The sequence below is a fragment of the Takifugu flavidus genome, chromosome 19 (assembly GCF_003711565.1).
Source record: "Takifugu flavidus isolate HTHZ2018 chromosome 19, ASM371156v2, whole genome shotgun sequence".
Lineage (NCBI taxonomy): Eukaryota > Metazoa > Chordata > Actinopteri > Tetraodontiformes > Tetraodontidae > Takifugu > Takifugu flavidus.
In genome coordinates, this window is record NC_079538.1 from 7,836,013 (window position 1) to 7,852,420 (window position 16,408).

The window sequence follows — 16,408 nt, forward strand, 5'->3', positions numbered from 1 at the left end:
TGCAGCTGCAGAACAAACATGGATATACCTGAAGACAATGACCTTTGAACCCCACGGGGAGAGCGGTGGGAAAAACAGGAAGTGGTGAAAGTGACTGCCGGGCCTTCGGCCCTGCTGGCTGCAAATGTGAATCAGGTGGACTGTAAGCACACGGGTCATTGTACATAAAAACTACACACACACACACACACACACACACACACACACACACACACACACACACATTGTTGAGGAGTGGGAGGCACAGATGTGGCGTGTGTGCATGCTATAGTGTATTTGTGCCTACACGCATCAGTGTGTGCGTGTGTGTGTGTGTGTGTGATGGAGGAAGCGAGGGAGTGATTCTTCAGATGTGGCGACAGATGGTATTTGATTACAGAGCAGACGGTCGGTGTTGTACAAAGATGCTGTCTCAGCCCAACCTAAGGAGCTGTAGCCTCCGGTGAAGGCAAGCGGAGGGAAGCAGGCGGAGGACGAGAGGGAAAAGGAGAGAGAGAGAGAAGAATAAAAGCAAAGAAGGCACAAAAGGAGCAACTCCAAAAAATGAGCATCAAAGCAAAAAAGAGTGAAAACGCAGTCAGGGAAGAACAAAAGGAAAGAAGAAGGAACAGAAACGAGCAGGCGTGGTGGAAAACACAACTGAGGTCACGATAAGAAAACGGCAAAATGATGAAGAGGGAACTCTGAGCCTGCTTTTTTTCCTTCAAAGACTCCCAACAAAGGAACCACAACAAATGTGCACAATGAGTGAAAAAATCTTTTAAGACATCACGTCTGATGCCATAATTCCCCGTTCTTTTATATTAGTTTTGAGCTTCCAAACACTGTGATTGACAGACAATCAACTACAGATCAGGGCGTTAAATGAATTCATGTTATTTCTAAATGTATTTTGATGTGTTTTTGGGTGAAAGGGGTGCTTTACGTCTTTCTGTATATTTATCTTTGCACACACACACAAACACACACATCATTTGATAAAAATAAGCATTAAACTAGCCTGTCATGATCTCTTTTTTTCATTTTTTATTTCCATTTTTATTCATTTTGCACAAGCTTGCATATATACTGCACATACATTCAGTTCAGAGGGGGTGAAGGCACGAAAGGCAGTGTGACTACAGGCTGTTTTCAGGCTGGGCCAAAGTAATACAGGGGGAAATATCAAAAGTCCGTTACAACCCTTTTTCTCTTCTTCTTCAGGTCCATTTAGCTGCCGGAACTTCCAGCCTCTTTTGCTCCTCTCACCTGAACGAACACTTATCGGCCTAATTTTGAAATTCAAGTCAGGTTCACTGGGGATTCGGGTATTTTAGGTTTGTCATATTCAAAGAAATGCAGCGCAGCCTTCCCTGTTTCAAAATAAAGGAAAATAACATCAAATAAATTACGATAAATTAGAAGGATAAATTACACAAGATCTGCACGACAAATCGACACCAGTAATGTAAAAACAAGCAGCCATGTTGTGAGTTTCTGTCTGTTTTTTTTACAACCCGTAGGTGACAATTCTCTCTCGGAAACACGGTCATGTCAACTGGAATTACTGCACGACAGTCGAATAATAATGGCATAAAAAAGCATCAACAGAACACTATTTACATAAAATATTGCTGAGTTACACAAAGGCAGTATTTATCCAAATCCACATGATTGATATTTACAAAAAGAGCAACGTGTTAATAATAATAATAATAATAATAATAATAATAATAGTAATAATAATAATAATAATAATTACTAATTAATTACTACTGAAAGCATTGAAAATAAAATCCTTTTTAACAGGTCAGATCCACACACACACACACACACACACACACACACACACACACACACACACACAGTGTTGCCAACGCTTAATGAGAATCATTTACATGTCAGGATGGTACTCCCAGGCGTGGGGGAGGGGCACAGTGTTGAGAATTGTGTCACTCGGTGGTTCACAGGTTCTCATAATCGGTCTTTTCTGACACACACGGACACACACTTGCAGACATGTAGAAACACACACCTACATGTAGAAACACACCTACACACACGGAGCTATCCCGCTGAAAAAGGTCCAAACTGGCCTCCACTGTTTGAATTAAAAAACGTACAAATTCATTTCTTTTCTGTCGCCGTGGAACTGTACAGTGTGTCCCCTTAGTGACACCAACCCTCCGATGACAATGGATTTCTGTCTGACAAATCAAGAGCCCCGGCGGCTGGAGTCTGCCCGTGTTTGGGAATGAAATCGGGGTGTGCAGGCGCCCGAAGGGCCGATCTGTGACATCATCATCAGCCGACCACGTTAGCATCGTTCTGTCGGCAAAAATTTCAGAAGCGGGCGCTGGTGCAACTTCAAGGGTGCTGATGGGAAACAGGACCCCCATTAAAGGCTGGACACGGAGGGAACAATCCACCAACCCCCCTTTCCTTCTCAACCCTTTGTTTCTACCTATGTGCGATAAAAAAACTGTACATCTATTTTCCCAGACGGTTATTTACAGTAGCAACAACAATATTTCATACTCTGAAAACATATTACAACTTTATTTTTCCGATCTCAAGAAGACAGCCATTCAAGCACAGTACAAAAAGTGAAGAAAGTAAAGGGAAACGTGGTCACAAAACCTGAAAATAAAATTTTAAAAGTTGCTCCTAATCTACCAACAACTCACTTATTCAGATTACAGAAAGCTGTCCCCAAAAATACCCCGGCTTCCTTTTATCAAACAATTCCAACAATCGTCTGCTATAGTTATAATTTCCCCCATAGATTTGACTTTTACAATTCTTTAAAAAGACTATATACGTATTTAGAGACATATGTTTTAAGTATGACTGAAATCAAACAACAGGAAAACCTCGGATTTCTCACTTTTGTCATTGAGTTTCCTTTTTTCCTTCTTCATGTCATTATCCTGAATGAATTCTTTCAGATGCGAGAGCTCTAACTTTAGGGTGGGGCTGCAGGAAAGGGGCTGCGTGCACGATAATAATCTTGCACATTAGATAAAAGTGTTCTTCCCTTTCTCCTTTGTTTGTGTCGCTTTAGAACCCTGGTGCTTTGAGACTGAGCCGTGTGGGGCCTTGCCCATCCTTCAGTGAGAAATGTATCCGACTGGCTCTCTCAGGGCTCCAGATCTTAAGAAGAAACCTGTCTGGGGAGGAGGAAAGGGGGGACATAATGAAGGGAGTAGCTCTCTGTCTTTCTCTACCTCCTTTTGTCAGGGGCTTTGTCTCATTGGCAGGTTAAGCAATCTGCCCCTTTTGATCTTTTGTCAGACCCGCTAAAAGCTAACGTTGCTAAGGTGAGGTCGGCGGCGAGCTCGCACGCACGCACGCACTCTTACATGCATTCAAGTCCTCAAATTTGCCCCGTCATAGAAGCAGCCTTCACTAACCGCTTCCGAAAATTGGTAAAAAGCCTGAGAGAGGAGTACATTAACAGTAATAATCCTCGATTGTGCACAATTTATGTGGGAATTCTGGGAGTAGGATTTCATCTGGAAGTGGAAGCAATGCCATCCAGCTCAGTAACTTTATCAGAATCTCACTTTTGGGTGCTAAAAGCTGCCAGTTTGGGATGGAGAGGGTTTCAGGTGTGTGTCGTCTTTGTCTGTGCTCTTTGTGTTGCTGAGAGCTGCTAGCCCTGTGGCGAGCGCTGACCTCTGACCTGCCATTGTTGCCATGAGAAGGGAGCAAAATCAATCAAAGGCAGGTAAGAAGAAGCTGTGTTTGTGAGAGAGAGCTTATATATTTTCCTTCTTTACAATCTTTATTTAAATATCTTCTGTGTGTGAAACTACATTGAATATTTCAGCTCCGGGTGATTCATGTCATAGCTTGATGGTGACCTTGTATGTGCTGATCACCATAACATCCTGCCATATAACCAGACTGCTGCATTTACTCTGTGAGCTGTGCTGTAAAGAGACAGAAAAAAAGCAGCTGCTACAGCAGATCGAACTGTCAGGTCTTCAAAATCGGAATGGCTGTGGATATTTAACTCTTTAGAACCAAACAAAAAGCCACACTTCATACGCATATTTCTATATTCCTCCCAGAAATGTTCACGTCAGTGTTTCTGCAGATCCTGCCTTCAATTAACCCCCCCCCCCCAAATGAGACATTTTCCATATCATACAGAATAAAATAAATTTTGAATAGACAAAAAGGATGATAAATATGGGTAAAACATTTCAGAATCTAAATTTCTGTGGAATAATAATAGCAATAATTTATTTTTTTTTCTGCAAAGGCATAAAGGGACAAAAAAAAAATCTTGAAGTGCCAATCTTAAGCAAACAGTGATGACAAATAATAATCATAACCAACAACATCAATAATAATAATAGTCAAAATAATAATGTACAGCCAATAAACACAATGCCCCCAGTGCAGGGAAAACACTTCAAAACATGGTAGAGCCCAGTAGCTATTGAAACCAGTCCAAGGTCCACAGACTAGTGCAGACCAGTGCATGAGTCCAGTCTTGCTCCAGTCAATAACCTCACTCGGTCTTATTTTCTGTGCACGTGTTTGTGTGTGGGAGCAAATGTCCTGTTGGGGACATCAGCAGTAGCTGTTGGGCACCCAGTGGATTGGAGGGACTTCCCTGAGTGTCTTTAGGGAACCCAGCCTAGGTTGTGTAAAATGGAACTCCTTCCACCTATCTGGGACACACTTGATTTAGTGTTGATAGGTTCACACAGTCCCAAAAAACAAAAAAAAAAAAAACACCCCAAAGATTAGTGTCTCTTCAATTCAGAATCATAGAAAAACAAAACAAATTATAATCTGTAATATTTATCATACTTTATAATAACAACACAATAGCTAGGCCATTTAGGAACTGTCACAAATTGGGAATGCTACTTCATAAATTTCATACATTCAAAAAAAAAAGTATTTAAAAAAAATTAACAGGGAATCAAGCAAACGTTGGAGAAAAGTGATGGAAATCAAAGGAGAGCATCATTTTAGAATTCTATCAAATCAGGAATAAAAGCGCAAAGCATCGAGCGAGAAGGAGGAGGAGAAATTTACTCGTGTAGAAGCTCTTGGAGACAGTTGGGGGACTTGAAGACCTCGGGGACCTCGCTGTCCAGTTTGCAGATGACCTTGTAGATGGCCTTTTTCCACGAGGGGTCCACATCTTTGCCGGCCACGATGGCGTTGAAGAACTCCCTCAGTGTGACCTCGGCCACCTCCAGGAAGCGATCGGGGACCTTGAGACACAGAAGCGACTCGTCATCTAACCAGGCAACATCAGACAACATCAAACTATAATGAGCCTCATTTTCATATTCTCGCACGGATGTGGCAGCATAAATCTCACAGGTCTCACGAGCATCTACTTCCTTAAAAGCTGCAGCCTGAGAAAAGTCACTTCTTGTGAATTCTCAGGTTTCCCTGGCCTCCCACTTCCCTCCCCGTGACGCTGCGAGTGTGACATCTTTATGGGTCCCACTGTTAAACTGTGACCAAACAAGAAAGTGGAGCTGAGCGTCGGGTGGAGGAGAGGTTCTGGCGAAAGAGGAAGTACTAAATGGTTTGGGAAACAGGGAAACACACGGCCTCTTTAGTGTCCCTGACAGCAGCGCTCACCAACACCATGGAGATGATTAGTCTGGCAAAGATCTGTGACACCTTCCCCCAAGCCAACACTCACACACACACACACACACACACACTTCTTTGTGCCAAGGAGATGACACATCCTGTACTGTTACAGTGCTCATAGACACACACACACACACTTGCAGATGTAAATGCTACCCTGGTGTATTTGGCTGCGTCTCTTTCCTCAACTCAAAGCTCCGGGGCGAAGCAGCCTTCAGGGGTCACCTGCTTGGATAATGCTGACTGTCTCCCTGCCCGCTCCCCTGGATGCTCACACTCTCCCCCACATGCACACGCACGCACACACACACACACACACACACACACACACACACACACACACACACACAGCAGCTTGCCCAAATGCCTGACGGTGCTTCCTCCACTCTGTTCCTCCAATGTCCTGCAGATACTCATCAGGAGTGTCAGGACACAGCAAGGTTAGTGACCATTGGAGCACATGCATACACAAATGGCCATGTACACACACGCGCGAGCACACACACACGCACACACACACTCACAGGACAGCCACCCACCCCCCTCAGCGTGATGAATGATGGCTCAGATATGTGTGAGTGGCTAGAGGTAGACCTGTTCCCCAAATGTATAACTGTCTTCTAATCTGAAAAAAAAGGATTTAATTAATTTGAACATGTTTCAAAGAGAGCCACAGTGACCCAGACGTCAGGGTGCAACTTCACGCTGTAGGCTAACACGACGCTTACAGGCTGGGATGGCCAGCGCCATAGCTACCGAAGGTAATGTCACTGAGTGCTGCATTACTAAGAATATTCCAGCGCAGTATTTCTCCTGACGTTTTGACTATAAAAGGACAGCAAAATGCTGACTGCAAGGAGAAAGCAATGTCAAGGAGAAAAGGGGTATTGGTATTTCAGATCCCCTTGACTGAGAGAGCGAGAACAAGCAGGAGAGAGAGGGATGGTGAGGGAAGGAGGGGCTGGAAAGAGTCTAAGGAGAGAGGGAGCGCGGGGCGATATTTCTGTCTCCCAAGTCTTTTGTTTTTGAGAGGAGAGGTCGTGTATGTCAGCGTGCTGCCGTGGGCCTTTACTGGTTGGAAACCACTCCCCATGTCCCACTCCGTCCCCCTCTTCATCCTTCTCTCTCTCTGTCTCTAGGGTCAGCTGTTGGGCCTTTGTTCCAGGAGCATTGTGGGGGATTATCCAGTGTGGCCGTTCATTCACTCGGCTGTCCGGTAAATGGGGCCAATCGCGTGGCTCACAATCCTTCATACATATTTCATAGGGCTTTTTAACAACTTCTCAGCAGAGCTCAAAATTAAAGGACAGATGTACAAAGAGGAGAGGAGAGAGGGATGCTGAGGAAAAGTGAGAAAAGAAAGAGAAAGTGATGAATAGAAGCGGCAGAAAAAAGGCAAACAACACAACAGAGATATAGAGAAATATAGAATATCTGACACATCTTTAGGTGATCCAATCCTGTTGCTTCTGCGTGTGTATGCAACTTTTGGAAGAGGATGACATAAGCATACTTGAGAGGACTTTGTCAGCTCTCAACACGCTTAATGATTATTTGTTTGTAATTTTAGTCTGAATGAAAGGGAATTTACAAAAATAAGGGCTTTTCATTGTGAGAGAAGGTCTGATAAAATAAATAGGATGGAAATGTGTGCAGAGGGGGTTCGGAAACAAAAGCTTTATTAAAAGGGATTTTACTGCAGCTCGACCCCTGTGTGTCACAGAATGAAAGGATCCGTCCAGACTGGGGAAGGAATCAGAAAAATTAGGAACGCGCGGGCTCCAAACCGCACAAGGATAAACACGCTTTAATAACCTTTGCATTGCCCCGTGTGTTGAGTGTGTGGCAATCAAAGAAAGAATGAAAGAAGAAAACAGAGGGACTTCTCTAACAACAGGCGGCAATGAGGCCGTTAATCACTCTCATTCACCGACTCCCCCTTACCCCCCATTCTCTCCACCTCTCTCCATCTCCCTCTCTCGTGACAGGTTGCTTTGAGACAGAAGGATAAGCTCTTTTTCAGAGAGAGGGAATCGGATTTCCTGCTTTTTGATGAGATAATAAAATATGACTGAGCACAATGGGAGCCTGTGGATGGCTTGCTGGGAGCCATTCACTCCAGCAGTGGGCCCTGTCTTAAGACTGCTTAGACAAACGTTTAGAAAGGTAGCCAGAGGCCTGAGCCCTCAAAGAGCAGCTACTGTTACAAACACGTTGCGTATATGTGTCTTTGCCCGTGTTTTGCTAAACCCTGAGAAATCTCTTGTCTCTCGGTGACTCAGGGTTGGCTGTTTGTTTGGCCAGCGTGTTTCTCCCCCTTGCTTTTGGGAACTGTCAAGAGATGTATTGCACCTTCTATTTGCACAGCGTTGGCCAAACAAGACAAGACCCTGGAAGATAAGGCTGTGTACGTGTGTGTGTGAGAGAGAGAGAGTGTGTGTGACTAAGTGTGGGTGTGTGTGTGCTAGTGAGCTGCAGCCTTGAAGGATGAAATGGTGGGACACAACACAAACCTCTGCTGCCAGTCCGGTTAATTCCTAATCCCATCTCAGCCTGGGAATACCAACACTTCCCATGCTTTCTGCTCATTGTGTTTTAGCGTGACAGTGTGAGACAGGGAATGTGTGGCTTGACGCCACAGATTTGTTCTTTTTTTTTTTTTTACTGTAAATTTAAAAAAAAAGCTCAATTCTGCTGAGGGTGAAGTGTCTTTAACAACAAGAAGTTGAAGTCTCGGAAGGCCTGTGACATCTCAGTGATTTAACCCAGAGCTTCCCGAACCTTGAACACACACTTGAACATATTGTAGCCCCCGTGCCTCAGATATCTGCTCTGATCAATAATCTACAAAGGCCTTGATAAGCTCTTGGTCCACACTGTCACTTTGGGCAAACACAACCCATGTCCCCTCTCATCCTACCCCTCGTTATGCTTGTTTTTAACCTCCCGTCCTGTTAATAACAAAGTGTCAATGCGGGAGAGTCCAAGCAAGCTGCAGAGATGTGGAGAATGCACCCGCCCCCTCTGTTTAATCACTTCATTTCCAAGCGCTCAAGTTTCTCCATTTTCTTGATATTGAGCCCTTTATCAGGAATTTACCCCCCTGCTCTATGAGACAACTAGGGACGGGAAACTGGCCTCAAAGCTGAGCAAACACTAGCCACCCTCACTCCGCTGATAGCCTTGAAAGCATGAAGCCTTGAGGGACTAGTTTGTATGCACACGCGTATTAGCGCAGGCGTGCGTCCGAGGAAGTGTGCGTCTTGTTTTCTGCTCACGAACCCTGGCGTCACATGTGCTGTTCTCAAGGTGCTCCTTAAACAAGGAGCCAAGGACAGGACCTTATTACACTGCACGACACCTTGAATATACCTGTTTTTTCCACTTGGACATTTTATTAGCCAAGAACACCGAGTATTTTGTGTTTTATTTTGTATTTTGGGCGACGGTGATATTAGGGACAGAGCTGGGGGCTGAGATGCTCTAAAACATGACATAGGTTGCTGCAAGGTCCTAACAAAGACGCTTTTCAGCAATGCGTTTTATCATTACATAGTTCATGATGTTGTAATATCTCTGTTAACAAGTAGTTACCACAAATAATATAGTCTGGAGAAGGATAAGATTTCTCACACTCTACTTGAGAAATCCCCAATTCAAAAATCCCCTCCATTGTTGTTCATTGATTACTGTGAAACATGCAGTATGTCAAGTTTTAGATTGCAGCAGCTCTCCACAATGCTACCGTATATTTTTAGTCAAAATGGAAACCACCCAATGAGTAGAACCGAGCCGGCGTGAAACAACAGGTACAACGCAGCATGAAAGGGGTAGCAGGAAAAATTCATTTTTTGGATATCTGAGGGAAAAGGCAGTCTAAACGAAGGGAGGGAGGGTCATGGTGTTCTGTAACAGGGCCTCTTGGGGTCAGGAAGTCACCCTGGCTCACAGAGGCCGAGAAAGCGGGAGGCAGAAGGGAAAGAAAGGAGCGAGGGAGTCTGGAAGATAGGAGAGGGACATCTGGAGAGGAGGAGTGCAGAGGGAGGGAGAGGAAGAATAGATGGGTGGGAGGAAGGAGGGGGTGGGGGCAGCTGAAGAATAAGAATGAAGCGCAAGGAGCTGTGGCCAAGGAGGACCGAAAATGGGTGGATGGATGGATGGATGGATGGATGGATGGATGGATGGATGGGTGGATGGATGGATGGATGGATGGATGGGTGGATGGATGGATGGATGGATGAGGCAAGTAGCAGGGAAAGAGAAAAAACAACTGCAAATTTGGTTTTAATACTTTGGAAAGAAGTGTCTGGTCTATGTGAGTCTGTGTTTGTGAGTGTGTGTGTGTGTGTGTGTGTGTGTGTGGGGGGGGGGGGTTGGTGCATATATTTGTGTTTGTGTAAATTGAGTGTTCTTTGACACATCTGCAGTTCAGACGCACACCCTGGTCATTTTGGCATGAGTCCCTTTGCCACGCTTCATTAGTTTCTCTCTGTCACTCTCTCTCTCTCACACACACACACACACACACACACACACACACACACACACACAAAGACAGAGCCCAAAATGGTCCAGAAATAATGACATAATCAGCAGCTGTGCCACAGAGCAGGCTTCCTCACAAGGTGACCAGGGACAGCAGGAAGGGAAATGGGAGGAGGAGAAAAGGGAGGAAGAGTGTGTGTGTGTGTGTGTGTGCGGGGGGGTTGGGGGGGAAGCAGGGAGTGAGCAAGCCCAGCGAGAGGATGTGTAAGTGTGTGCAGGTGAGAAAAGGAGAAGGGATCATGTAGTTCTTTATGTTGAAGCGATTCTTGGCCACCCCCGGTGCCTCCAGGCTCTGCGCAGAGCTCTGGCCATTTAATCAGCATATAGAATAAAGTGGCTTAATCTAACATACACAGGCGCACGTATGAGCGCACACACACAGCGAAGAAAAGACCTGTCAGGTCCACGTCAAACGGGGGCCCTCGATGGCCTGGGGCTATTCACTGAGAGGCAGATGATCCTGCGCTTTATTCTTTGCCTTCTGTCAACTCCTCTTGCTGAGACGACTTACGAGCACTGACTGCTCATAAACGTCTTTGACTCCCCCACACGCACACACACACACACACACACAACACACACACACACAACACACACACACACACGCACACACACCACCGTCTCTCTACAACTTGTTATCCCATCTCACTGTTTTGCTCTCGCTGTCTATTTCCAGTTCTAGTCTGAAACTGTTGAACGTATGAGAGGAGAGGAGAGGAGAGGAGAGGAGAGGAGAGGAGAGGAGAGGAGAGGAGGTTGTCAGTGGATCTTGTTTCTCTACCCTGGCAGCCTCAGCCTATTGCATCATAGCTAAAATGGTAACAATATAATAATTAGACAACTGTGTTGGAATTATGATAAAGCGTGACTAAAATAATGACTCTAACCTCAGGACTATAAGCCTTCTCAAAGAGGAAAATTTTAAGTCTAATTTTAAAAGTAGAGAGGGAGTCAGCCTCCCGTACCTGGACAGGGAGCTGGTTCCACAGAAGGGGGGCCTGGTAGCTAAATTCTCAGCCCCCCAATTCTAGTTTTAGAGATTCTGGGGATCACAAGTAAACCAGCATTGTGAGAACCAACTATAGGGATTATAAGGTGCTTTTCTCTCCTCCGGGTGGGATGGAGCTTGGCCTGTGATGACCTTGCAGGGTTAGGGGTTAGGGTTATTTTTGATGTAATGGGCGGCCAATGAAGAGAAGCCAGCACAGGAGTAATGCGATACCTCTCTAACTCTAGCTGCAGATGAAAACATTAGTCAGTGCAGCATCAATATTTTCCACATCTTTGCAATGTCTCGCAAATGAAATCAGGAGCTTCTAGAGACTGTTTTTATGAGTTGAAGGCCCACACACAATGACCTCAGTTTTTTCTGAAATAAGAAGGAAATCTGAGGCAAATTTAAAGGCTTTATCCCTTTAAGGGAGGCCTGGACTTTCAGTAACTGTGTGTACTTGCAGGTAGATACAATTATAGGTAGGTATAGAAAAGCGTTGCGCAATCATTGTTTGATGATACGAAGCTCTACAGCTAAATGATGGAAGCCAGAGAAGTTTGTTTCGTGTGAGTTTAACTTCTTTCTAGGAGTAATACTGAGAGGGTTATGGCAGGTGTGTGTTTTTGTTGTTGGACCCAGCAGAAAATTGTATTTTTGGCTGCTCAGAACTTAGATCTATACAACCAGCTTTTCATCTGCTTTCTCTTTTCTTCAATGGCTCTTCAAAGAGAAGCCTAGAGCCTTTTAGTAAAAAAAAGAAAGAATCCCACACCTGAGTACATGTGTGGTTTCAGGATCTGTTTCTGCCTCTTCCCCTTTGCAACCAGGGCAACGGCCCTAACCTTTTACCCTCGAATTCCCTGAGGTCGAAGTCAGGTCAAACGCCCCGCGCGTGCACACAGACACCGCGGACCGAAGAAAATGAAAGAGTGGAAGAAAGGGAGGGAGGAGAAGACATTAGCCTCTCCAGTTGAGAACAAATGAGAGCCCTGAGAGGGATGCAAAGAGGAGGAACGAGGGAGTGAGGGGGAAGGAGAGGTGAAGCACACAAAGCTACGGGGCATGGCGGTCGGACAGACAGCATCTGCTATCAGCTCTCAGTGGCTCCGGTAATGGATGGCGAGACACTGAGAACGGATGAGGGAGGAAGAGAGGAAAAGGCCCAGGAAGAGAGGGATGACACTGGGGGAAAACAGAGGGGTTTCCACCCAAAAAAGAGGGATGAAAGACAAAAGAGGAAAGGTTACAATAGTGAGACATCCTTCTCAAAGGAGAAAGAGCACCTGATAAGGGAGGATACATGATACCCATGCGTGTATGTGTGTGTGTGTGTGTGTGTGCGTTGGTGTGAGTCGACGAGTGCGCAGGTACGTCCCTCTCGCATAGAGAACAGAAGCACTTCCTCTTTCAGGTGCAGTGAGAGTGTGTTTTTGTCCCCGGTGGGTGGAGGTGGTCACTTGGCCTGTGCTGTCTGGAAATCTGAGAGTTATAGCGGCCATAAAGCTGCCTCTTTATCAGACCCCACCTCTTTGTAACACTTTACCAGGTCATACATATTCCTGTCTGGTGAAAACTGATGTGCGTTGTCTTTGGGATGGGGGATGGGGGGGGTTCAAAGACAAACAGGGCGCCTGCAGTGTTTAAAAAAAGGGAGAAAGAAAAGGACACTAAGTCAAAATTTTCACTTGAGTCCACACATGAAAGAGCGGTGCGCTCAAAGTCAAGGCTATGGAAGGCCGCGCTCGTTTTTTTGGAAGACTTTGATGACGATGGACAAAGTGAATGAGAAGCGGAGAAGAAAGAGAAGAAAAGAGGGGGATCAGGAGGGGCGGCTGAGTAAAGAGGAAGAGCCTGGGTCTAGGTAATTAATAGCAAACTCTTTAATTACTGCTGCTGTTCATTGTGCCAGAAGGAATGTGACAATTATGCCATTAAAACTTTCTAATGGGGGAGGCGAGGGAGAGGACAGGGCAGGGGAGAATAACGGAAGACATGCAAAAGAGGAGGATGAAAGAATGAAAGGAGAGAGGCAACAGAAGGAAGAGAGAACGACGAGAGGGAGCAAGGGAGGAGGGATATGAAAGGAAAAGGGGAAACAATCGCGACAAAAGAGGAGCTGGGAGGGAGATGTGGAGCGTATTAGGCCAGCACAGTGACAGAGCAGATTAGCATCAAACAAGAAAGGCCACAGACATGTGTGTGTGTGTGTGTGTGCGTGTGTGTGTGTGTGTGAGTGTGACTGAAACAGAGGACATATTCATTCCAAAGACGCCACCAAGGTGATTGAACTTTGATGAGGCAGAATCTGGCAAAGGGAAAACTGTCTGTGTGTGTGTTGAGTGTGTGTGTGTGTGTGTGTGTCCGTGCTGAATCTGCGTAGGCTCCTGTTTCAAGTGGTGGTGCAGGCAGGTAAGGGAGGAAGAAGAGGAGGAGGAGGAGGAGGTGGAGGAGAAAGGGGAGAGATCCACAGAAAACGGCCCTGGGGGCATCCTGATACACATCCAGTACATTTCCATCTCCATGTTACCTCTATGACTCACACACACACACACACACACACGTGCACACACACACACACACTTATGAGACAAAGGAACATAACAAATGTGTACGGGCACATGCATAATACACACAAACACATCATTCCCACACAAACATCAAACAGCAGCTAAACACACAACCCACGCAACAACACTCACAAACACACCGTCATAGACATGAATAACACCCCCCACACACACACAGACACACACACGCATACCTGTACATCAAAAAGCAACACAGAAACACTTGCATGCAGAGTCTTCGTACTCTCTAAGGCGGTTGGTCTGTCAGGGGGGGTTGATATTTGCATGGCTGGGCAAATTTTCCTTGTGTTAAAGTCTAATCAGCTCCTGTATCTCCCAGACACCTGCCTCGTTTAAAAAAAACTTTATATGCAAAACACCTTTGCACCCTCCTCCCCTCCTGCAGCTCCTCGGCCAACAGAAGACTTATTCACCTGGCCTCTCTCCCTCTTTTCCTCTCTGTCTGTCTTCTTGCAAATTTTTACATTTACGCATGCAAATAGTTCCCCTTAAGCCTCTTTCAGCGGCAGCTTCCTGGTGGTGCTGGGAGAAGAATGATGGTTTTGTCAGAGATGGGACTCACAAACGCAAAGACGCAAAGAGACGTCTTTGCTACGCGATCCTGCGTAATTCAATTTGGTGTAAAAGTAGTAAATTATTGCGCAACTTTCTACTCTAAAAGCCAAAAGTCCCTTGGTCTAACATGTTTTTAATTTGACAGGATGTTGAAGCCAAAATTTATTTGATCGTGACACAAATACAGGAAGAATATTGAAATGAAGCTAAAGTGGGGTCAGAACTTGTAATCACTTCATGTGTGAGAGATCATTGATTTAAACATGTGGCCAAAACAAATAGGTTCTAAGCCCTTAATAAGGAGGAGGAATTATCTCATCTTTTTCTGCGCTTTGCCCTGCTGGACATTGGGCTTATTGAGACCTCATATACAAGTGCTTCTGCCTGCCAGACTCTTTCAAAGCGTCCCTAAGAGGGATGAAGACGGATGTGGGGAAGTGTGTGCGTGCATGTGTGTGTTTGGTTGCACACAGAGTAGCCCCAGTGGACAAATAACGGACAGAGAGAGATAGACGTGTACAAAGAGAGTGAAGCACTTTAAATGTGAGCGCTGCAAAAGTCCCACAGCTCACAAGGGCACTTCTCTCCTGCGCGTCATCCTTCTTCCCCCCCTCTCTCCTTCCACCATTCTTTCTCCCTTTTCTCCTTTCCTCCCTTCCCTGCTCTCTCCTTTGTCTCCCTGCTCTCACCCTCTATCCCCTATCTATCCATCTCCCTCTCCCCTCTGTCTCTCCCCTTCCTCTCACTAAAACAGTAGGACGCTTAACCTTGATAACAGTGAGATTTTCCCCCTCAAAGTGACACATACATGCACACCCACCCACCCACTCACACACCCACACACCCCCACACACACGGTGGAGAAGTGCTTTGCCAGCATACCAGACTGGTCCAAGGGACGGCTGTACCCTTCGAGGTGAACAGGACACTAGGAAATGCAGCAACAACAAAACACTCACATTCATAGACTCTCTCTATGGACACACACACACACACACACACAACACACACACACACACACACACACACACACACACACACACACACACCACACACACACACCGGGTCCCTCTTAACACAACCCTTTTTAAAGGTCCATTGTAGACTGACATTGAGAGAGTGCTGGCAATCTGGGAACATTTCTCTCTCTCTCTCTCAAACACACACACACGCACACACACGCACACACACACACACACACACACACACACACACACACACACACAAGGATATGGTAAAAAGAGGAAGCTGCCTGTTGAGAATTTATGATTTCAATGGAAGATCTGCACATAAACATCTCACCATAGGTGATAGGTAAATAAGAAGAGGGAAGTAAAAATGTCCTTTCACAAACCCACACACACACACAGACACACACAGACACACACTAAGAACCATAAAGGGAAATTAAAATGGAGGAAGAGGCAATATGAAGTACTCATAAGGTTTCTTCCTCATTGGATAAGTTCCTCAATTTTGTATGCAACTGAAGCTTCAAATGCAAACTACATTTTTCATCTTTTCATGGTTCCATATTATTCCCGTCCAGTGAAATTGATTGATGAAAAAAAAGAGAGGAAAAAAGTGCCACAGGCGGTTATGAAAAAGTGCTTCGTCATAATTTGACTATTCTGGGAATGGTTTGCATTGGACGCTGTCGTCATCATTTGTCTTCAGCACTCTGAAAGCGGCAACGTTAAATGTCGACAGCAGTGTTAGCGCGTTTACCTCAAAGTCATTGGCCTTGTTGTAGTGCATGTTAAGGGCCCGGAAGAGCTCACAGTCACGGCTGACGCTCAGCTCCTCGCTCCCGGTGACTCCGTCGTTGATGGCCTGACGGGCAAACTTCTCCATCTGGATGTAGTAGAACTCCCTGAAGTTGCTGAACCACTTGATCAACTGGGAGGTGATGCAGCGGTTAAACTGCAACGAGAAATGTCAAAGTGTCTGTTTTACTAAGACGTTTGGAGTGGAGATCAGTGAAATTCCCAGGTTTGCCACGGGGTTTAAGTCAGTGCGAAGTGTGAGATGACAGTGTGTCATGTCGCACCGCGGGTGGCTAAGATGTGAGGAGGAGACTTAAAGGACGGGGGCAATACAGACGCGCAAGAGA

At 45.5% G+C, this 16,408-nt stretch overlaps 1 protein-coding gene across 1 annotated transcript in view; it reads right to left on the reverse strand.

The window, feature by feature from the left end:
* Positions 1-1,003: 1,003 nt before the first annotated feature.
* The window catches only part of LOC130516060 (prospero homeobox protein 1-like), a 28,560-nt gene continuing 13,155 nt past the window's right edge, over positions 1,004-16,408 (reverse strand). The window contains exons 4-6 of the mRNA XM_057016824.1: positions 16,024-16,218; positions 5,038-5,219; positions 1,004-4,674 (exon numbers count right to left, since the gene is read on the reverse strand). Of these exons, the coding sequence (XP_056872804.1) occupies positions 4,617-4,674; positions 5,038-5,219; positions 16,024-16,218 (435 nt within the window). The 3' untranslated portion in view covers positions 1,004-4,616. The remainder of the gene's footprint in view (positions 4,675-5,037; positions 5,220-16,023; positions 16,219-16,408) is intronic.